The sequence below is a fragment of the Vitis riparia genome, unplaced genomic scaffold (genome assembly GCF_004353265.1).
Source record: "Vitis riparia cultivar Riparia Gloire de Montpellier isolate 1030 unplaced genomic scaffold, EGFV_Vit.rip_1.0 scaffold392_pilon_pilon, whole genome shotgun sequence".
Lineage (NCBI taxonomy): Eukaryota > Viridiplantae > Streptophyta > Magnoliopsida > Vitales > Vitaceae > Vitis > Vitis riparia.
Window position 1 is genome coordinate 5,227 of NW_023269673.1, and position 25,144 is coordinate 30,370.

At 33.5% G+C, this 25,144-nt stretch overlaps 2 protein-coding genes and 1 pseudogene across 3 annotated transcripts; all 3 read left to right on the forward strand.

The window, feature by feature from the left end:
* LOC117909807 (germin-like protein subfamily 1 member 17) lies at positions 1–25,144 on the forward strand. 2 transcript variants are annotated; one of them, XM_034823859.1, is made up of 2 exons: positions 1–137; positions 249–982. In XM_034823859.1, exons 1-2 carry the CDS (start codon positions 11–13, stop codon positions 797–799), a joined length of 678 nt encoding a protein of 225 aa, XP_034679750.1. In that variant the 5' UTR covers positions 1–10; the 3' UTR covers positions 800–982. The 2 variants fall into 2 exon arrangements, 1 of the variants encoding a protein (XP_034679750.1); XR_004650467.1 differs by lacking the exon at positions 249–982 and adding an exon at positions 25,085–25,144 and having other exon boundaries at positions 79–137.
* LOC117909809 (germin-like protein subfamily 1 member 14) lies at positions 6,662–7,661 on the forward strand. Its single transcript, XM_034823861.1, is given in 3 exon segments — positions 6,662–6,823; positions 6,940–7,251; positions 7,254–7,661. Coding segments are annotated over 3 exon segments (660 nt in total). The 5' UTR covers positions 6,662–6,696; the 3' UTR covers positions 7,475–7,661.
* LOC117909808 lies at positions 19,796–20,608 on the forward strand (annotated as a pseudogene).

The following is a 25,144-nucleotide window of genomic DNA, read 5'->3' on the forward strand; positions in this document are numbered from 1 at the left end:
TACTCTAACAATGAAGAAAGGTGTTAGTTTCCTGGTAACTGTTGCTCTCATAGCATTGGTTTCCTCTCTTGCCTCTGCCTCTGATCCAGGCCCACTGCAGGACACCTGTGTTGCCATTGATGAGCCCAATGATGCTGGTATTTCTTTAGCAACCAATGATCGTATAGCTATTTTCAGTACTACTCTTTTCATTGATATGATGAATATATTTTGATACTAATGCCCTTTCTTTAATTTCTTTTATGCAGTTTTTGTGAATGGGAAGTTCTGCAAGGACCCAAAGATGACCATGGCCGAGGATTTCTTCTCTCCAGGCCTGGATAAGCCAGGAAACACATCAAATCAAGTAGGGTCAAATGTCACTACCGTAAACGTTGACAAAATAAAGGGACTCAACACTCTTGGCATATCCATTGTTCGTATTGACTATGAACCATATGGCGAAAACCCTCCTCACACTCACCCTCGTGCTGCTGAGATCCTAACTGTCTTGGAGGGAACCCTCTACGTTGGCTTTGTCACGTCCAACCCTGAAAACCGTCTCATTAGCAAAGTCCTCAACCAGGGGGATGTATTTGTGTTTCCTGTTGGTCTCATTCACTTCCAGTTCAATGTTGGGCACACTAATGCAGTAGCCATTGCTGGTCTGAACAGCCAAAATCCAGGTGTAATCACCATAGCAAAAGCAGTGTTTGGATCGAATCCACCCATCAATCCTGATGTTCTCACAAGGGCCTTCCAGTTGGATAAGAATGTGGTTGACGACCTTCAATCACGCTTCTCGTCGGACAACAACTAAGTGAGAATTAAGAAAATAAATACATGAAGAGGATTTCTGCTGTTCAAGTGACTATTTGCAATGTTCCCTCATTATAATTATCATAGTATAATAAGAGGGCTTTTTTTTTTTCCCTTTTTTTCTGTAACTCTTCTGCTGTGGAGCTAAGGCTTAATTAATATTAATAAAGCAGTTTGTTGATCATCTCTCTCTCTCTCTCTCTCTCTCTCTCTCTCTCTCAAAACTATATCCAGGATTGGCCCATGTTTGTGTATAAAATCGTCAAAAACAACTGATACAAAATCTCCGTTGCGTTATTGGTCATGGGATATATGGACAAAATAAATCAGTTCAGAGGCAATACTTCATGGCATGTTCTCAAACATAAACTATTTTCAATGGCTTTTCTTTTCCTTTTTCTTTGGCATATACCGATGGTTAAGTTCTGACTATTAAAAGGAAGATATAATTTCGTGTTAAATCTGGGAAAATGCTACAAAAGAGAAACTCACAATGACTGAGAGTGCTTTCTTCAGAAATGATCACAAGCGGGAGATGAGAACATTTGACCAGTTGTATGATATACAATCAAACAGAACAAGGCCTGTTGACAGGTTTACTGAGCTTTACCCGTGGATTTAAGCTGAGTCATTGGTGAGAAAGCTAATACAGAGGGAGAGAGGGAAAGAGGGAGAGGGAGAGAGAGAGAGAGAGAGCTTGACTTGGAAAGTCTTGAGAGAAACAGATGAGAAATGGATGTAGTAGTTGAAGAATGATTCGACTTAATTTTGAAATAGAAAAATGCATCCATTGAAGATTTGGAGAGTCTCTATATATGAACACTTGGCATGTCCCTATCTATACATTAAACATAGACTAATATGAACACGGTTTTTTGCTTCTCATCAAAAGACATAGATTGTGTCGGTTGGAGACAACCTAACAGCTATCAACTGTGTTGGTTTTCTTGTAATTAAGACATAGTTTAAAGGTGTTTGTTAAAGCATCTCTTTCATCTCATTAGTTTAACAGTAATCATGACTTTTGAGTAGGCATTACGGGCGTAAGTAAAACGGAAAAACTAATAAAATTAGTCCAATTAATCCAACTAAAATCGATGAAATTGGTTCGACTTTTAATAACTATAAAAGTTGGTTCACTTAAAGAATTTTAAAACTTGACTTTATCAGTTTAATTTTTGTTTTTTTTTTTTTTTTATCTTCTAACCAATAAAAACTGAATCAAATCGATATTTTAAAGATTTCATTTCTTGTAATTTATAATTGTTCAATGTTTAATGTTTATTTAATTATTATTACTTATAATTTGAAAAATGTATTAAGACTATTAATTATTATTAAACCATGGTCAAATCAATTTTAAATTCATTTGTTATATTTGGGTTAGAAATTTTAAATGTATTTGTCGGTTAAGCCTAAGTTGGTTATAATTACTTTAATTTAAAAATAAATTGGATTTAAGATCTAATGTAATTTGTATCCAACCAATCATCTAAACCGAACCAAACTGATTTTAAATAAGTTTGGTTTGGTTTAATTTTTCCATCACTAGAAGATTCATTTGGTTTTTATTTAAGTATAAACCTATCATTTTGATTTGACTAATTTTTTTCTCCAAAATTTGAACGAACCACACCTCTTTACAATTCTAGTAGGCCCCTAGTATAAAATAAAGGACAACACCCATTTGGGAAGATTTTAACCTTAAGGTTGTGTTTGGTTCCAGAAAATACTATGAAAAAAAAATGTAAAGGAAAATGATTTTTTCATGTTTGGTTGGCTTATAAAAAATATTAAAGAAAATCAAATACAATTAAAATTAGTTAAAAACTTATATATTTTTAAATTATTTAATCTTTATATCGATAAATTAAAATAAGTAAAATGCGTTTGAAATAGCAAATAAAAATAATTTATCGACTTTTAACTTTTTTTTTTCCTTCACTTTTTATTTCTTTCTACTTTTCTTTTATATTTTTTTTCCTTAGCATTTTCCCTCAAATTTTTTGAGAACCAAACATAGCCTAAAGGAATCCTTGACCTAACAATTGCTTGCTAGCCTTCTTGAATACAGTTGGGCACATGGCCATGACCCATACATATACTTTTGTCCAAGAGCTTACCCTACCATTCACATAAAGAACTCCTAAATTTGCAAGGAGTGGCGAAACACTTGAGGTTGAACATTGGAGTCCGATTGGGATATGTAACCTAGGTAGGCACCAAAAAAGGCTACAAAGAGAAAAATAGATCGCACCCACACAAGGTTGTGTAACTTTGTCGGCTAGGGAGGGTGTGGTCTAAAAGCCACGATAGTTAGAATGTACAAACATTGATTTATCCCACCTACAAGGGTTATTCTTCAAAATCTATTGACTACCGGTCGTGAGAACCTTGACCAACCAATGATAGCTTTAGCACAAAAGTTCATACACCACTTGAAAAGTTGTAATTGCCTAACTAATGGTGCCTATGAAAAATGTTAGATGTAAACAACCTAGTTTAAGATTGATAATTTTGTTTCATTTATTTTGACTTAGGGTCTTTTTAGGTTGTATCTTACTCTCTATTGAAGACTCAAGGTTTCCGCATGATCAACTGGAATGACATAGGTAAGTATATAAAAGTCTAGGAAAGACATTGTTATTTATGAAGACATGGTGTGGATCAAAGTCTTTAAAACTAAGTTAAAATATTTTTATAATAGTCTTAAAAATCTCTTTGAGTGCTTAAGTGCTAAGGAGAGTGCTCAAGCATTGATGATAGCGCTCAAGTGCCTATAGTAGAGAATTCTCTAGAATTTTGGAGGTCCATCTTTCCAATTTTAAAAAGCTTTATTTTTGGGAAGTTTCTAGATCCGGTCCACCAGGTTCCTAAGCTTATAAATACCTTACCTAATAACGTGTTTGGTTTGATGCAAATGTTTGAAAAAACCTAATTTGCCTTCTCATTCTCAAAACTCCTAAAGAAGATTAATGATTTTCAATTCTATTGGGTTAAGATGGAGATATGGAAGATCCATTAGGAGTAAATGTGGTCCTACGTTGTGAACATGAAGTGCAATGTAAGGGTTGGGGAGTGAGACTTTCATATAGTGGATTGTACTTTCATATAGTGGATTGGTGATTTGAGGTCTTTAACCTAATAATTTTTACATCTATTTATTGTGCGGGTAGTTTTCTATGTAAAATTTTCTCTCTCTTATGTTGAATATTCTTTGGTGTCCCATAATTAAAAAGAGATAGTTAAATAATTGAAGTCAGGCTTGTACTTGTCAGACTTATGACTATCAAGCTTGTGATACACATTATCCATGGAGGGCCCACAAACTCATAGTGGAAGATGAAAAACCATGAAAAGTCAATGATTAAATAAGCCACCTACATTGTTTAAGTCAACAATGTGTAGTATGTGTTTACACCAATGTTTTCAGAACCGAACCGGATATTGAACCGAATAAGTTACAGATTCACGGTTCACTAGTCGGACCGGTGGTTGAACCGCGGTCGAACCGGTAACGTCATACATAGATAATTTATATTTTATTAAAATTAAAAAATAATTTTAAAATATTTAAAATATATATAATTAAAAATTAATAATATTTATGATATTACTTATTCATTTTTATATAAATGTATTAATATTTTAAATTTATTAAACAAAATGTATATATTATTTAAATATGAAAATATATTGAAAATGGTAAAAAAAATTGTATTTATTATTTTATTCTTTTCCCCTTTTTACTCACAATATTTCCCATATTTGGAATTATTAGATCTGGTAATCCTCAAACCATATTTCCCTCTGCAGCATCAACAGATAGTATTAAGTTTGCATTTGATTAAGACAATCTTCTGATCTAAGTTTGCCAAACAAGTGCTGCGCCAAACCCTCAAGACATTTCTTTAAATCCTCAGCCGCATAAGATGTGCCATCCATTCCAGATGCCTCCCAATCACCTGGAAAGAAGACACGAACACCTTCCATCTGCATGATCAGGAAGCAAAGTTATTGAACTGAAGAAAACATTAAGAAACTAGTTAATAGAAAACAATCATTGCAAGAATCAGAGATAAGAAACCTGATGAAAAATAGGGTAGTGAGTTGAATCAATGGAATCTCTACAATAAACATCTCCAGTCTTGAAATAAAACCTAACAGCACAGGAGGGCAGGAGGTTGGGGGTGGGTTTTAACTTTTAACACGTGGGGTGGGGGAGAGAGGGATTTACAGTCGATGTCGACCGGGGGGGGGGGGGGGTTTACTGCGGGTGCAGCCGGGGGAAAACTTCACAGCATTGCAAGAGGGTGGGGTGGGGGTGTTTCAGTGGCAGCTCCATGCCGACGACAGTGGGCAGCTCTGAGAGAGGTTGTTGGAGGAGGGGCCACTAGGGGAGGGCTTCACAGCGCTACAAGAGGGTAGGGTGGGGGTGTTTCAGTGGCAGCTCCATGCGGACGGTGGAGCTCCGTGCCGACAACAATGGCAGCTCCCTGAAAGGTTGCTGGAGAAGGGGGAAGGGGGGGTAATTGAACCGCCGATTCAGCCAGTTCGATTCCGATTCAACCTCTTTTTGGGTTAATTGACTGGACCGGACCGAAACCGTGACTGGCCGGCAGTCGGACCGGCGGGTCCGGTCCTGTTTTTAAAACCATGGTTTACACCTAGAAACCTAATACTTTATGACTCAACCTCTGACTTGAGGTGTTCAACCCAAGCCCAACTTAACCTCATTTCTCTAAGTTTGGGTTGACTTTAGGTTAATCAAGTTAAATTTGAGTTGATTGAGTTGCATAATTCAAAATCCATGCATAATGTTTTATAAAATGCTTTTTTCTATATATTTAAATAAAAATTTAAATAATAAATAAGACAAAATTCCAATATAGTAACAAAAAGTAAAAAATAAATTGATATATCTTTCTAAAAATTAAAATATATATATAGATATAATATAATTTATTATTTTTCTTAAAAAATTGAGCTGATTGAGTTGATTGGGTTGCATAATTCAAAATTCATGCATAATGTTTTTTTAAAAGCTCTTTTTCTTTGGCAAACTCTATGTGCATACTCTAAGCAAAAGATGGACTTGGAAATAAACACTGACACGCCACACAATTGGATCTGTTAATAAACATTTCTTTTCATGCAGTATTTGTGAATTATGTAAAGTTCGGCAAGGACCCAAAGCTTTCGTAATGTGTATTTTAAGGACTAATTTAGGCATCACCCAAGCTTAAGAATGGATGTTGTTAGAAGTCTCAGGTGGATGGTTTTATTAATAACATTCTCTCGAAGTGCAAGGGACTCCATGGTTGGTTTACTGAATTCATTTGGCAGTTGCAGATGAATTCAAGGATCTTCACTTTAACAATAAGATTTCGAAAAGAAAGATAAAGAAGAACCGGAGTTATTGCCTGGTCTAAGCCTGCACCTACTCTACAATCTTCTATTTGCTCGTCCATAAACCACTTTTAAGGGTTTTCAATGTTTGCGTACTGGGAAACAGAAAGCTCTGCTGTGTTAATGCAACCTGACTACTTTCACTTCATTTTGTAAAACACTTCCTCTACATGCTGATTGATACTAAGTTGAAGATGTCTAACACAACTGGAGTTTAGTTTTTGCACACAATCTTCTAGATAAGTAACCGAGAAAGAAAAACACTTGGGAGTAGTTGTTGAAGAACCATTCATCATTGAAAGTTCTTTTTAAAAAAGAACTATTCATTGAAGACTTGGTTAGTTTATGCATGTGATATACTAGTAAAACAAAAGACTAATTCAAGGACTCTCGTCTATAAATTGACGTGTTTCCCATGCAAAATTTCTCACCCCTCACCTCTAGCTCTCAACACAAAGATTTGTGATTGTTGGAGATACTACTCTAACAATGAAGAAGGGTGTTAGTTTCCTGGTAACTGTTGCCCTCGTGGCATTGGTTTCCTCTCTTGCCTCTGCCTCTGATCCAAGCCCACTGCAGGACACCTGTGTTGCCATTGATGAGCCCAAGGATGCTGGTATTTCTTTAGTAACTCGTTGATCTTACAGCTATTTTCAGTACTACTCTTTTTATTGATATGATGAATACGGTTTGATACTAACGACCTGTCTTCTTTTTCCCCTTTTTATGCAGTATTTGTGAATGGAAAGTTCTGCAAGGACCCAAAGCTGACCGTCGCAGAGGATTTCTTCTTTTCAGGCCTGGATAAGCCAGGGAACACATCAAATGCAGTAGCCTCAAATGTCACTACCGTAAATGTTGAACAAATAAAGGGACTCAACACTCTTGGCATATCCATGGTTCGTATTGACTATGAACCATATGGCCAAAACCCTCCTCACACTCACCCTCGTGCCACCGAGATTCTAACTGTCTTGGAGGGAACCCTCTACGTTGGCTTTGTCACATCCAACACTGAAAACCGCCTCATTAGCAAAGTCCTCAACAAGGGGATGTTTTTGTGTTTCCTGTTGGTCTCATTCACTTCCAATTCAATGTTGGGAAGACTAATGCAGTAGCCATTGCTGGTCTGAGCAGCCAAAATCCAGGTGTTATCACCATAGCCAATGCAGTATTTGGATCAGATCCACCCATCAATCCTGATGTTCTCACAAGGGCCTTCCAGTTGGACAAGAGCGTGGTTAAGTACCTTCAGTCACGGTTCTGATGGGACAACAACTAAGAAACTATATATATAAAGAAGCTATATATGAACCATTGGTCTGCTTGTTTTCAAGTATAATGATTTAGAGGGTTTATTTTGTAATTTTGGTGTGGACTTTGGCCATACTACTAAAATAAAGCAGTTTGTCTGCTACGCATCTTTTTCTGTACTTCTATCTCTCAATACTATACCCAGGATTAGCCTGTGTTTGTCTAAAAAAATCTTATCCAAATCTTTGATATTTTACTTGTTAAAAACAACTGGAAAATAAGTCCCAGTTGCTTGATAGATTTCCCTGGAATAATTCTTAAAACCCAGTGCTCTAAAGTCTCTAGAGCATGTATGAGTCGTGGAAAAAAAATAGATGAACCTAACAGCTTACTCATGTATACATAAAATTGGAAAAATTCAATCCATTAATGAAGACTTAGAAAGTCAATATATGAACACTTGCAGGCCTATTTGCTTACTCATGTATACATAAAACATAGACTAATCTAAGGACTAGTATGTAATAAATTTGACATTTTTGGTATCCGAGGTTTTTCATTTCTCACCAGGAGACACGGATTGGACTGTTGGAGACAACCTAACAGCTTAGTTTAAATGTGTTTGTTAAGCATCCCTGTAATGCCCAGACATTTTATATAGGGATAAGATAGGAAATTTATAATAATAATAATAATATTAGTGAATTAATTATTTTAATAAAATGAAAGAGAGGGAAAAAGGTAATTTTTCCTAATAAATACCCTACGTATAAATTGAAAAAAAAGAAGGGAAAAATCCTTTCTATTCTTATCTGAATTTTCATTCCTATTGACAGAATACCAGAGGACATAAGACTTTCAGATCTAGGGTTTGAAGAACAGATTTCTCTAGGTAAGATTTTTGTTTTATAATTCTTAGATCTTATTTTAATTATTCGTTATATTTTTAACCTTAGGTAGGAAACCCCAATCTAGATTAGGGTTTATGTTTCTTAAAAAAAAATTAATTAATTTCGTGGTGGATGACGTGTGATAGTTGTGTCAGCGTAAAGCCCCGTAGAATTAAGGATTAAATAAATAAACAGCAATGGGAATGTGTGGATCCGTTGGGTGTGGAGTATATGTTTTCTTATTTAATGTTTAATGGGTGGTGTGTTCTGGAGATGATAGGATAGGTGTGGAAAGTGAGGTTTTGAAATAAATAAATAGAAAAAAAAAAAACATGTGGTAGAATAGTGATTAAAAAGAAAATGTGGAGATCATGGAGACGTACTATGTGTGGGTTTGGTTATGTGGTTGAAAAGTCAATGACTTGTGATATTGAGGGTGGAAAAGAAAAATAATATATTGAGGATTGTAGGATAATCTTATTAAAATATGAGGTAGGTCCTAGGAAAAGTTGGAATAAATAATTAAAGAAATAAATTCTTATGTAAAGTGATGAAAGAGATTATTGTAAATAAATATTTTTAGGAAATTCAATTTAGTTTAGGAAAGAGAAATAAATTATTGAGGATAAATTGTTATTGGTTAAAAAGTTGGAAAATAATTTTTGTAATAATAATATTGACTTAAAAATAAATAAATAAATAAATAAATTCTAAGATTCCCAAACCTATTTTAAATGAATAGTCAATAGTGTTGATAGTACCTTTTTGTTATGTTAGGTGAGAAGTAAATTTTGGGGTCAAACTTTTCAAGATTTGGAGTGCTTATTTGAGGTAAGGGAAATTAATGCAGTTATTAATTTATTTTTTTAAACAATTTATATATATATATATATATATATATATATATATATATATATATATATATATATATACATTATTTGAAAATGTTTGAGTTATATTCCATTTTATGCATAAATCAAACTTGTTTTGCATGAAAAGTATGTTAGAATTTTATATTTGTTTTTGACAAATAAATGTGGAGATATTATATGTTGTAAATTTGAATAAATGAAATAAATATTTGACTCTGGTTTGTTTGGCCCTTGTCAACGGGATATAATAGTTGACTTTTGACTTTTGGCCCTTGTCAATGGGATATAATAGTTGACCTTTACATTTCTTGGTGGGGAATGTAATTGATTTGAACCCTAGCCTCTAGGGGTTTCGGTTAAAGGTTACTAGTACTAGTAGTATTTGGTTTCGTCCACCTTAAAGGAACAATTTGAGGCTAGCCACCCATTTGAAAAGTCTCACCTAACTAGGCACCTTTTGATGTGTGATGACCAGAGTAAATAAATTATGAGAATGTTTTGACTGAATTTGATATGAAAATGTTTGAATCAGAAATAAATGCATACAGTTAGAAATTTTGAATGTATTGGCAAAAAAAAAAAAAATTAACTCAAAGGTTTATGAAAATGATTGATTACAATATCTCCTATTTTGCAAGTGAATTTGAAATATTTAATCCATGGACTGCATTAATGTTCTTTATTGGGCTGTGAGCTCATTCCTATTTGTTGACTACTTTTTAGGTACCCTTAGTTCAGGTGAGGAGTGATGGCTAGGCTGAGGAATGGTCATCATTAGGATTTGACTTAGGATTTTATGTTGGATTTTGTTTAACTATTAGTTATGTTCATTTGGATCTTTTGGTATTTGGAAGCTATTTGGATATTGATCCTTTAAATTTTATGTTAGTTCAAAGTTGAGTTTTGGAGATTTTGAAATTTGTTTTAGTACTTGAATTGTTTAAGTTTGCAAATATTTGGACAATGGATTTTGGATAGTGGATGTTTTAGTTTTGAAATTGAATTTTGAGGATTTTAGATTTTGTTTCGCTACTCTGAACAGGTATTTGGTAATTGGTAATTTCTGATTACAAGATAATTGTTTAGGTCAGGTTGCACTGTAAGACTTCGGGTTTGAAGTGTGAAATGATCGTCATGCCCTTGGAGTGGGTCTTGGGGTGTGACAATCCCTTTCTCTCATAATACATAAATAAATTCACTATCAAAAACCATAAATAAACATTTGAGCTGATTGCTCATATAAGGGAGGCTGCAAGTATAAAAATCCTAGTCAAAGCTTTTGTCTTAAGCGGATGACCATCGCATGTACTTGGAAGAAGAGGAAGAAACAAACAAGTGAAAATAATCTATGAGAGCTAAATATGGGATCAAATGGTGTTGGTGGTCATTGCTTAATTTCTCAAAAGATTGCTGGAAACAATGGATTTGTGATGCTATTATGAAAAATGGCTGATGGGCTTATCGTACATATTATGTGATAGCATTTGACTTTTGAATGTAAGAGTGGAAAGTATAGAAGCTAGCAGAATAAATTTTCTTGTTATTTGAATTTTATGTTTGAGAACTATAATTTAGAATTTTTTTTATTAAAAATAAATATTTAAAATTTTTAATTAAATAAAAATTTGCTTCTTATATCTGTGGGCCCGTATTTTTCATGTGCGCTCTCACTCAATCAGCGAGACTCGCTTTTATTTGGTGAAAAATTAATTTTTGGAAAAGTCGGAGTCGCCACTTATTTTATTTTATTTTAAAGGAAAAATAAAATAAGAAATAAAACTTGAAAAAATGACTCCATAATTTTTGGAAAAAACGTGTCTTTGAAAAACCCGAATCTAGGTTCGGGGATCAGGTTACTTATTGGGAAGGTACCTCTAAGAGGTAACACCCCTCTAAGCCCTAAAAAGGTCTCTATTGACTAAGTTGAGGGAAATGTGGTAATTAATTGGTTAATTATAGATATTGAGGTAACTAAGGTGATTTAAAAAAAATAGCATGTCAAACAAAATCAAATCACAATAAAGAAGAGTTAGGGTGCGTACCTGAACCACTTCTTAAGCACTATCACAAAACATCAAAGGTTAGTTTAGATAGTATATCACCCAACATGCACTTCATCATAAATAATCGAACAATATAACAAACATCAAGACACCCAAGCACTATCAAACATAGGCATAATTCACAATGACAATCATGTTTACAGAATTTAGAAGGTAAGTGATAGGGGGGCATACCTGGATAGCATAGATAACTCATAATACGCTTCCTCAGGACATAGGGGGTTAGATAATAAATAATAAAATAAGAAATCCTAACATGCATATCTAATTAGCATAGAAAAAATAATAAGAATATACAAAATAATCAAGTATCACACACATCTTGTATACAATTCTTAAAAATAGATAGATATGGTTTCAATGAGTAACAAAGGTCGTTGCAAAAAATAAGTTTTAAAAAGATTTTCTTATGTAGAGGTTTCACAAATTCCCCAATCGATATACACGAATTTAGCTTAAAATTATCTCATTTGTTTGGGACCACAAGCTTGGATTCGTGTCTTATTCAAAACCAAATTTTCATTGGAAGCTGAGAAAGATGCAAACCGATCAAAACATGGTCGCATATTATTATTTAAAAAAAAAAAAAAAGATTTTGATTCTAAAGACTCTAAATGAATTTTTTAAATGCACTTTAAGGAGGAACATTTTGAGGAAAGGTTTCTTTTAAAAATAGGAAAATGATGATTTTCAAAAGACAATATTCAAGCATCAAACATAGGCAACCCAAAGGAAAACTAAATCGCAAAATAGAGATTTAGACAATCATGTCAATTAAAGTGGTGAGAATAGGGTCAACTTTCATGGGTTTCCAGTAGCCTTAAAAAAGGGATTTGACCAACAATTACCAAGGCAACAAACTAATGACTTCCTAATCAAACAAACTAACATAAATATTAACCAAAATTGACATCTAGATTTTGAGAAGTCGCATGAATTAAGATAAAAATCAATCAAGGGTTAACAACAAACATATGCAGATAATAATATGGGATCGATTAAAGTAAATTAACACTCTAACAAAATATGATAAATCAAAAAAACAAAGTTTAGCAAATTTGAAAATATGGAAACAATAACATGCAATTGACTAGAATATTGACTATCCAAAATTCCTAAAAAAACTCAAACTAAATATTAATAAATCGAAACCAAAATATGTCATACTGAAAATATGAAAATAACAACATGTGATTGACTAGATTAATTAACCAAAATTATAATCAACTACAAAATTGGATATAAATGGATTAAAATCAAAATTAATGAAATCAGAAACGCGTGAACACATTCAAACTAAGAAATAATATACTAGATTAAATTAAAATTAAAAAAAAACATCAACATCATCTAATAAGATCAGCTAAACTATCAAATTTGAAATTACAAATATATTTAAACTAGAACAAATAAATAAATCAGCAAATCAAAACTAAACTAAAGTCGAAATTAAAAATATGGAATTTATCTAAGAGGGTTAATCAAACAATTGAATTAAAATCATGAACGCATTCCAATTATAAAATAAATTAAATTCAAACTAAATTAAAACTAAATTCTATTTAATAAGATTATTTAAACTGATGAATTAAAATCAACAAATGCATTAAAACCTAAACGAATTAAAACCAAATTAACTAGAATTAAAAAAAAACACACAACTTTATTTGGCACAATTATTTGAACTAATGAATTAAGATCGGTAATGCATTTAAACTAAAAACAAATTAAAACTAAACCAATTAGAATTAAAAACACAAACTTTATTTGATATGATTACTTAAACTAAAGAATTAAGATCAATAGATGTATTTAAACTAAAAACAAATTAAAATCAAACTAACTAGAATTAAAAACATGAAATTTATTTAACATAATTATTTAAACTAAAGAATTAAAATCAACAAATACATTTAAACTAAAAAACAAATTAACTAGAATTAAAATCACGAACTTTATTTAACATGATTATTTAAACTAAAGAATTAAAGTCAACAAATACATTTAAACTAAAAACAAATTAAAATTAAACTAACTAGAATTAAAAACACGAACTTTATTTAACTATCATATAGATTAGAATAAACTAGCATGGAGCTAATGAACTAAGGAAAAAAAAAATACATCTAATTTTATAAAAAATAAAATAATAAAAAAATAGTACGGATCAAGATTTAAAAGAATTCATCACAAAGAATTAATTAAACTAATGAACTAAAATCTAAACTAAAAAAATGCTTTATCGAAAACGAAACTAACCTGTGTAGTGGCAGTCCGAGTTTTGTCTGAAGTCCTCTGCTCCCCCAAAACTGTACGTGTCCTCTCTGGAAAAAAAATCCTCCGCGTGTTCTCTCTAAAAAAATCCTCTCTTCTGTTCCTTCTCTTCTTATTTATATGGCAGCCCACTCCCATGGAATATTTTTATTTCCTTTTTGGAGATGCGCGTGGATATGGGAAGTCTATATGGCTCCCGCTAATAATCCAATGGGTAACATGGCACCTTCTCTTCGGCCAAAGACTGGCCTACAGCCCATGCCGCCACTTACATCGATCGAATAGGAAACCCTCGGCAGTTCCTGTCATTCCAATAGCTTAGTTTTCTTCTTAAGTTGCTTCTGGAAGCTCATCAAGCAGAAAATTGGCCCGTAACTCATTTAACTCTAGTTTCAATCTTCAGAGGAGATAACGGTATCCGAGCACTACAAGCAGCGGTACTAACATGAGTAGCAGCAGCCCATATCCAGTAGTTTGTTGTCTTTTTTCACTTAAGGATGGCTCTTGGAAGAGAATCTGGGCCTCTTTGTCGATTCCTGTGCCTGATAGTGTTCTCCTTTTGTTCCTTGGTGGGTGAAGCCCATTGATTCAACAATCTTAACGAATGCCTTTGATTCAGCAGATGTGAAGAAATTTTACACAGTGAATAGATCAGAATCTTTGAGGTGAGTGACTTGGAGATTGGGCTTAGGTTTGATGAGAGGTCAGTCTGTTGTTTTCTCGGCATCTGCTTTTCCCCTTTCTTCTCCCATTTTTTTTTCTCTACGCACTGTATATGGTCCCCCCCACCTTGCAAGCTGCTCCTCTTCAGCTGTGATCCCCTCTCCTTGATCGCTCCCATGCAAAATTAAAAATAAAAATAAAAATAAAAAATAAAATAAAGTTCAAAGAAAAATCACATAATTGGGAGTAGAATAAAATCAAGTAGAAAATCAAATCACATAGCTATAGAATCCAAGATGTCAATTCATGGAATTAAAGAATGAATAAATAATTGAGAAAAAAAACAAATAAATTGATAAAAGCATAAAAATAAATATTGGACATATGCAATTGATGCAACAGATTATAATAGTTTAAATGTCAAACTCAAACCCTCAAAAATAAAAATAAAAAAATCCATTTCATGCAATATATAGTCAAGTCAATACTCATCTTATCTTGGAAAAATAAAATCAAGAACATGCCTAAGTGAACTATGCCAAAAGAAGTGTCCAAGTGACTTATTCTGGACATGCCTAAGGTAATCTCAGGTGAATGTGTGCAAGTTGGGAGGTGTCTAGGATGTTTAGGACGGTGTCTAAGTCTACATTAATGGACAAAGTGTGCTTCAGTGGGCCTAAGTGAACTAAGTGTCCTAAATAGGCCTATGGTGATGCCTAATGGGCCAAGTGTACCTATACGGGCCTAGGGTGAGACTAGGTGGGCCTAACTAAGTCCAACCTAAAGTGTACCTAAGTGAAGTCTAATCTAAACTTGAAGGGCAACCAAGGTCATAATGTAGAACTAGATAAATCCCTCAACCAAAGTATCCGAGGTGGCTCAAAAAAGGTAAGTAGTATGAGTAGCAATGGGCTACCAAAGAACTACTATGGAGCACTAAAAATGAATTTAAAGACATGTGCTAAAGGGACAAAATGGAGGGTCTACAATATCATATTTGAGAGAGAGAGAGTGAGAGAGAGAGAGAGAGAGAGAGAACATGAAGGGTAAATGATGTTTGGGAATGTGGGGCTCATATATAAGAATTATATCATATGATCATTCTCAAAAATTGCATTTATTTACCTTCAAATACTATTTTTCGTGTTTAAGAAACTCTCACAAATACTATTATTTTATAAATAAAATAATAATAATAATGATGATGATAATAATAATAATAAAATCATATGTTTATTATTTCACTCTTATCGTCTTTAATTGTCTTTCTCAATTTAATTACTATGCAAAAGATGGGGTGGAAGAGTGTGAAAATAATCAAAACTACTTTACAAATTTTTCATGATTAGAGAACAACAAAAAATCCTAGTTTTATCTATTAACCAAATTGATTACTACTCACAAAGTGCTATTTGATAACCTGTAATTAACTCTTTTAAATGCTTTTGAGTAGTAGTTATCACCTTTTAACCCAATTAACATATTAAGTAACCTTGCAATCAATTCTAATCTAATTGTGTTAAGTTTTGGTGTTTTGATAGCTTTTTGATCACCAAAGCAATCAGAGATTGAGGAGAGTTCTTTGGAATCCATGGAAAAGCAATGGAAAGCTCAGAAACATGTAGAACCGAAGCTTTGAAGTCCTTTGCCATAAGCAAATCCGGAATGCAAGGAGTAAAAGATGTCCGGACAGGATGGCGGCGAAACGTGGGCTGTAGTAAGGCTTGCTCACTTTAGTCAATGTTTTCCATCCGGACAACATATCCGGATAGGATATGTTATCGTCCGGGTGTGATGTTCACGAGTGCCGTGTGCTTCTCCCTGAGGGAGTCCAGATAGGGGAACACGCCACATGTCCTTCTGAGGGAATCCGAATGGAGTTGCTCCGGATAGCATGGCGGCGAATGTCCTCTTGGGGGAATCCGGATGGAGTTGATCCGGATAGCCTGGTTGCACCGACATTTTACATTCGGATATCTCACATCCAGATAGGAGAGGAGGACGTTTCAGCTTCTCCGGTTAGACATATCCGGATCCACTGATAGAGCTTACCCGGAGAGTTTTTCTCTCAGTGTACAGTGCTGCGGTGTTCTCTTGAAACTTTCCTGAAGCTTCCCGATATTTCCGACCGACATCCTGAGATATTTTGCTTTAGATATGTCTAAATCCCTTAAGTCTCCTTGTAACCCACCTATCATAGGATTCCTTAGTCTTTAAGTAAGTACAAAGGGTGAATAACCTCATATATATAGTTTGTAATTTTCTTTACAAAGATATCGATTATGTATTCGACGAAAGAAAGAAATATATTTCACAAAGCACTTGCTCTGTTTTTCCTTCATATAATTGTTTTCTCTTTAGTTTTCTTACTAGCTAAACAAGCTCTGAGGAAGATTCCTCAGAGAATGATGGCTAGACTTTTAGTTCCTTGGAGTTAAGGTTGCCGGGAAAGGTTCCAAGTGCAAGAATTAGTAGCTGTGTAGTTTCAGCCATTAATGAAGAGAAAGTGTGATCCTTTAATGATTTCTATGTTTTTAGTTAACTTAAAACACCTTCAAGTCACTTGAGCCAACACTTGGTAAGGCACGTGATCTCCGTCTATGGAGATGCACTTGTTTATCTCTTGCGAGCTTTTGGGAAGTGACTTGGAGGTAGGATTTTTTAGAATTGCCAACACTTGGTAAGCTTTTGGACTCCAAGGAGACATCCATTAGTTATCTCTTGCGAGCTTGAGAAGGGAAGTTCAAAGTTAAAGATCGCCTTGAATGGCAAATGCTAGGTGAGAGGCATGAGCCATTGGAAGTTGCATCAGTGAGAGGGAATTAGAGCTGAAATCCATTTAAAGGATACATCTGTACAGCACCGGTTAGAGAATTGACTATATGTTAATTCTCTAATGCGAGGAAATGAACCAAATGACCAGAGCTCTGTTTTTGCATAAGGAGCCTCCCCTGTGAACCTAAACCTCCAAGGAATGTTTTTCTTCATAAATAATTTCCATTACTTTCTTTTTAGTTAGCTTTAAACAAAACCTCATTTAAACAAAGTTTGTGTTTTATTTCTTAAGCTAACCTTGAAATGAAAAAGCACCAATTTACTTTGAATTGGTATCAGTTGAGAGTTGAAAACCCTTCCCAGTGAACGATCCTAGAGCCACTATGTTATATTAGCTAAGCTATCCTAATGCATGATGATATAGGTTATAAATTTTGTTGATTACTTTCTCAATCAAAGAGCACCAGCTGGACATGAATCAACTGAGACACCAATTGGGAATGAATCACAAATCATGCACACATATGAGAAGAAAATTAAACACGAGATTTTTAACATGATTCAATACTCAATGTGATCCCTACATTGACAAAGTGCATCAACATTCAAGAATCCACTAGTCAAAGAAAAGAGGAGTATAATGATGAAACTCTAAAAAAACTCTTCTCAATTGAAGTTGTGTCCTCTAAAAACACCCTAAAAACATAATAATGTTAAATATATAATGGGGGTAAACTCATCATTCATAAGAAAAAATAAAAAATTCTCCCCCCAACATCCCAAGAGAAACGCAACAAAACTAATTTAAACTTTACAATCCAACATCATCCACATAGGTAGCCATTTTGTATATCTTTATTCTTAAAGTGAAGTAGTACAAAATAATAATAATAATAATAAATTAATTGATTAAAAAAAATAAAAAAGGAAAAGGAAAAGTAAAAGAGATGCTTGTTTCTTTATTTGTTTATCTATCATTCTTGTCTGCAGTCAGCTTTCTTTTGTTTCATGGTATTTAGGATTTATGGTTACTTGGATTTGGCAAGTTCTTTTGTTTTAAACCTAATAAAAATTTCGAATATATTAATTTTGGTGTTATTTTATTTTGAGAAATTACAAGATTAACGATCTCAAATGAATCTTCTTGAAAAGACATGATCATATTCACGCACATTATTTTATTAACAACAAAAAATAATTAGATAGGAGTTGGATCAAATGAGTATTTTATATGAGAAAATTTTTTCTTTAGGATATTGGTGTGAAACAATAACTTTTGCTACAAAATATTAACATTTGTTTTGTTTTTGTTCATATCACTTTAAAGTCAAAGGTTTGTTTTGTTTTTGTTCATATTACTTTAAAGTCAAAGGTTCTCGATACTAAGAATTTTTTATTGTATATGCTGACTCAACAAGAAGGGTTTATAATTTATTTTTCTTTAAAAAAGTTAAATTTGTGATTTCTACTTCAATTTTAATTTGTTAGTAAAATATATATATATATATATATATATATATATATATATATATAATAGCGAGAACTTATGATAAAAAGTGCCATTTATTGGTGTCATACGCCTTCCGAATGTCCAATTTCAACCCAATGAATGTTACCACCTCTAGCTTTCAGCTGCAACGAATTAACAAGCTCCGATGCCAATCCAATATTATTTTGTCTGGCGCTAAAGCCCTTAACTTAATAAAGGCACCCTGATACTCAGATACAAGTTTAGATAGAAGGCAACCTTATATATATATATATATATATATATATATATTCCAAATTAATAATATCAAAATATAGTAGATTGACACAGGTTCGGGTTTTCTATTTCCTAGATGATGTAATTTTATTTTCTTAGATACATCGTCCAACTTAATATGCTAGATAAATCAAAATGTAAGCTCATGAAAATGACATGGTTGTTGAAATTTCCAATTAGAGAAGCCGGCTGGAAATCTTCTAGATCAGTACTAATTAAACAATTCAACATAATTACAAAATTAAAAAAGACAAATGGGGAGTACCCAAAATTTGACTCCAAGAAGCTAAAACCTCTGGAGGTTTTCTATTGGTACATAATTTTCTATGCATTTATGCCTTGAAAATTGACTAAGGCAATGCAGAAAGGGAGAGAGATGATCGCGTCTATGTTTTGAAAACTGACCAGGGCAATGCATACATGCTAATTCAAGTGCATGGTCATTGGTTGGTTTACTAAATTCATTTACCAGTTGCATATGAATACAAGGGTCTTCACTTCAACAAGATTTAGAAAAGAAATATAAAGAAGAACAAGAGTTATTGTCTAGTCTTAGCCTGCACTTACTCTACAATCTTCTATTTGATTGTCCATAAACCACTTTTAAGGGTTTTCAAAATTTGGGTACTGGGAAAATAAGAAGCTCTGCCGTATTATATGCTACTAATTAATGCAACCTGAATACTTTGACTTCATTTCGGATAGCCTTCTGAGACTAGATCTTTGTAAGACACTTCCTCTACAAGCAGATTTATACTAAGTTGAAGATGTCTAACACAGCTGGAGTTTAGTTTTTGCACACAATCTTCTAGATAAGTAACCGGGAAAAGAAAAAACAACTGGGAGTAGTTGTAGAAGAACCATTCATCATTGAAAGTTAAAAAAAAAAGAACTATTCATTGAAGACTTGGTTAGTTTATGCATGGTGTATGCTGGTAAAACAAAAGACTAATTCAAGGACTCCTGTCTATAAATTGACATGTTTCCCATGCAAAATTTCTCACCCCTCACCTCAAGTTCTCAACACAAAGATTTGTGATTGTTGGAGATACTACTCTAACAATGAAGAAGGGTGTTAGTTTCCTGGTAACTGTTGCCCTCGTGGCATTGGTTTCCTCTCTTGCCTCTGCCTCCGATCCAAGCCCACTCCAGGACACCTGTGTTGCCATTGATGAGCCCAAGGATGCTGGTATTTCTTTAGTAACTCATTGATCTTATAGCTATTTTCAGAGCTACTCTTTTTATTGATATGATGAATATGGTTTGATACTAGTGATCTTTCTTTAATTTCTTTATCCCTTCTTATGCAGTATTTGTGAATGGAAAGTTCTGCAAGGACCCAAACCTGACCGTCGCTGAGGATTTCTTCTTTTCAGGCCTGGATAAGCCAGGAAACACATCAAATCAAGTACGGTCAAATGTCACTACTGTAAATGTTGACAAAATAAAGGGACTCAACACTCTTGGCATATCCATGGTTCGTATTGACTATGAACCATATGGCCAAAACCCTCCTCACACTCACCCTCGTGCCACCGAGATCCTAACTGTCTTGGAGGGAACCCTCTACGTTGGCTTTGTCACATCCAACACCGAAAACCGCCTCATTAGCAAAGTACTCAACAAGGGGGATGTTTTTGTGTTTCCTATTGGTCTCATTCACTTCCAATTCAATGTTGGGAAGACTAAGGCAGTAGCCATTGCTGGTCTGAGCAGCCAAAATCCAGGTGTTATCACCATAGCCAATGCAGTATTTGGATCAGATCCACCCATCAATCCTGATGTTCTCACAAGGGCCTTCCAGTTGACAAGAAAGTGGTTAGCTACCTTCAGTCAAGGTTCTAGTGGGACAACCACTAGCAAAATATATAGCTCTAGAAGCTATGAACCATTGGTTTTTAGTTTTTTAAGTAGCATTTGTTATGTTCCCTCATCATAACCATAACATAGTAAGAGGGTTATTTTGTAGCTCTTTGGATGTGGACTTTGGTCCTAATATTAAAATAAAGCAGTTTGTCTGTTAAACCATCTTTTTCTGTCTCCATCTCTATACAATATCCTGGATTAGCCTCTTTCTTTGTCTCAAAAAATCTTATCCAACTCTTTGAGCTAGATTTCGCTTGTAAAAAAGATCTGGATGAAAAATCCCAGCTGCTCAATTGATTGTATACAGGATATGCATCATATTGACTAAGAAGCAATACTTAACAAGTTGTCCAGAAACTTCTATACTGTTCCTTCGAGCATACTGCTATGGCAGAATTGGTGATAAATAAAAGGAACATTAGGCAAGTCCTAATGCTACAACTTCTTACATTTCAGAAATGGAAAGATGCCTTTTGCTTCATCTGAAGTTTTCTTCATATACTCCATGCTGATAACAAGTGGGAGGAAAGTACATTTGCAGTCATGGAACAAACTTCAGACCCCAGCTTCTCATAATGATCTAATGGGTCATGACACTAATCACAAACTGAGTATATATTGTCTGTCCACAGATTACTCCTTAGCTTTACCCTGGAAGAAGTCCTAAAACCCGAAGATTACGTAGAATCCACTCTGAAGTCTAGAGCATGAGTTGTGGAAAAAAGGATGAGAAATGGGTGTAGTTGTTTAAGAATGGTTCAATCTTTACGGTAGAAAAATGCTATCCATTGAAGACTTAGAAAGTCTATCTGCCTACCATATAAATTAAAATAGGCTAATCTCAAGACTTTATCTAATTAATTGGTATTTTTTCATGGGAAGGGTTTCTTGATTCTCACCAGAACATTATCTCAAGACTTTAAATTAGAATAATAGTCAAAGCTTTTGTAACTGAGGCAAGCCCAATGAGCATAGCAGAAAATCTCCAATTTTTTTCCAAATCTTTAAATTTATCCCAAATTTTCATCAATCTGAGGCAACCTAGAACTTACCAAGGATTTTTCAACTACGTACTTAAGGCACAAGTAGTTGGCTATCTATTGACAACCGGTTCATGAAAAATGATTGACATTATTATATTTAGAGGTTGTTTGAAAAATCAACTTATTCACTTAATATGACTTAATAACTTAATTAAGTCATTAAATAAATTAAATGTAACTGGTAAAATAACTTAATATTATAATTTAAAGTTACTTTGAATTTTAAGTAATATGTTAAAATAATTCACTTATTCTTAATTTCAAATCATTTTTACTTTATATTTCCATACTAATAAGAGTATATATTACCATTATAATTTCATATCAATGACTCATTTTTTTTTTTATAATAAATATTTTATGGTCATCTTATATGGGTAAAATATTTTAAATATGATTTTTTATAAATAAATATATTGTTTAAAATTAATAAAAATAAATATGAATTAAAATCAATGAAATAAATATTAGTTAGAATTAATGAGGTTAAATATGTCAATTTAATGATTTAATTTTACAAAATTATATTTTAAGTTAATTTTACACGAAAAACTTGATACTTACAATAAAAAATAAATATTAATAATTTTTAAGTTAACAACTTAATAATAGTTGAAGTTAAAATCTACTTAAGTTATTATGTGATGCGTATTAAATTTTATTAAACACCAATTTAAAAATTACAAAATAAGAGAAAATTGCATTGCAATTATAGTCATTGCCTCCAATATCCCAACCATGAAGGAGCAAGCTTCTCTGCACAGTCTATAAAGCACAAGTTCCATATCAGCTAAAAGATCAATGGATGAGTCTTACTTAAGCAAGTTAAATATCCCATTACCTTTATCTGAGATGCCTAGACATCCATTGGAGTTGTATCTCAAGTGAACTAGGGTGACAGATGACAGAATTATGTGGTCATGGGTGGGGGAAGTCGTGGGCATGATGGTAGAGTCGGCAACTGCAAAGTTAACACCATGACTGAAATCAACATCCTTATTCTTGTATGGATTGAGAAAGGGTAGACCAGCTGCCATTGGTGCCCGAGTAAACACACTCATTAACAAATTAAACTTGAAACCGTTTAAGATATGCACCAAGTCTAAAGAAAAGAAAAGTACTTTCTAACAAAAGCAAATGAAAAGAATTGAATACATACAATATAATCAATCAAGAGCATTTCATAAGAAAATCTACCAATGGATTTGTAGACCCTCAATTTTGTCCTTTTAGCACATGTCTTTAAGTTTATTTCCAATGCTCCACAGTAGTTCCTTGGTGGCCTATACCTACTCATACTACTTACTTTGGTTGAGGGATTATCTAACCCCTTATTATGATATTTGGCAGTCTCGATTTAGACTTAGGCTCACTTAGGCACCCTAAGCCCATTTAGGCACATCTTGACCCACTTAGGTTCACTAGGTCCACTTAGGCATCCTGACCCACCTATGTCACTTTTCGGTAATTCCTACATGACTTACATAATTTACATTATTTGCATTTTTAACACTTGCGTATACTTGATTTCTTATTTATTTATTTATTATTTAGTTATTATTTATTTATTTTATAGAATATTGCATGAGATTGATGTTATTAATTGCGTAAAATGATATCTTAATTTTTTTATTTTTTTTATTTTTTGGTGTACCCATAATAGGCATAATGTTTTTAATTGCATGATTTTAATTAGTTTTAGTTTTCAATTTCATTACCTTTACTGATTTTAATTCTTATTTTATTTTGGCATGAGACTTGAATGCACTTCAGTTGGGGCTTAAGAGAATCTTTTTTTGGAGGATTTTTTATTTGATAAGAGGTCATGCTTATACAATGGATACGATCTCCTTGGCTATTGGGTTCTGGGCAAACAAGAAATATGGCTCTTGATAAGCGGTATTTGGCTTACAACTTGACTCCTGTTGCTGGAGTTGCAGCACATATATCCCGGAATGGCCATCCTGCTGACTCTTATCTATCAAACTCAAACTCCATTATGTGTCCTCTTCCTTTGTCCAGTGACATAAACATGCCTGTCACTGTTATTGGATGTTTCCACGTCCGTCACAATGGAGGTCGTTATCTCTTTAAATGCTAGGATAGAGAAGCTGCAGTTGAGGCACGGCCTGATGCTGAAAATCTGTTAATTGAAGCTTGGAACAGAGAACTGATGTCTTGTGTTCGTGATTCCTACATTGAAATGGTGTTGGAAATTCAAAAACCAAGAAGAAGACCTTCAAGCTCTACTATTGAGCCAACTCTAGGCCGTACCATTAATTTATTTTTTTCTGTTTTGGCCCTTATCTTGTAAAAGGTTTTAACTCAACCTTGCGTCAAGACTAACTTATTAATCTATAACAAAAGTATACAAAGCACAAGACACGTTAAAAACCATTGATTATTGAGGCTAAAGCCACTTATAAAATATATGTGAAAAGCGTAAAAAGCCCCCAAACCCATAAGAACCCATTGAGTATTTGAGGCTTAAGCCTTAACAACTTTGTGACTATAGCCTCAAGGTTGTAAGCCTCATAGGATGATGCTTAAAACTCACAATAAGCCAATAATAAGGCTATAGCCTCAAGGCTAATTCACAATGCCTCACCTTGATGCAAGCCTTAAGGCATAAGCCTCAATAGTTTTTAAAAACACCGGTCAAGAAATACACTACATCCACTAATTGGTTATCTTTTTGACACAAAATGGAGCTGAAATTGAATGAAATTGAGCATGCTTGCCTTTTATACAAGCAGAAAAGATAATGTAGGGATTGGAAAAGGATTTCATGGAAACACCAGAATCCTTGAATTATTTTTTTACCTGCTATAAAAATTTGGAGAAGAAGGCACAAAATAAGCAACAATATATCTAAAAAAATGCGAAAAATTAATGGTTATACACGCTCACACACTCCATAATCTTATGAATGATAAATATTCTATATATTATACATATATTAATAATGTGATATGATATATAATAATGAGAACATATAAAAATACATTTTATGGTATGAACATGATAGACAAGTAGAATCACAGATTTGTAGTACTTAAGAATTTGAAACTGAATGCCAAAGAAGTGGTCTCATGTCTTGAGAACTTCCTTGTACTATTGTATAGGTATCCCAATATGGAATATATTCAAGAAGAATAAAAGAACTGATCAAATCCAGTAATCTAGGGTTCTTCCAGTTGAGTAATGTCCATAATTTTTTAAAAGATGGGAGAAGCAATTCAATGTAACTTATGGAGACAAATAATGTCCTTACTGCTTACAGGATTGCTTTACATGTCTAACATTTCTTTAGCAACCAATGATCGTATAGCTATTTTCAGTACTACTCTTTTCATTGATATGATGAATATATTTTGATACTAATGACCTTTCTTTAATTTTTTTCATGCAGTTTTTGTGAATGGAAAGTTCTGCAAGGACCCAAAGCTGACCATGGCCGAGGGTTTCTTCT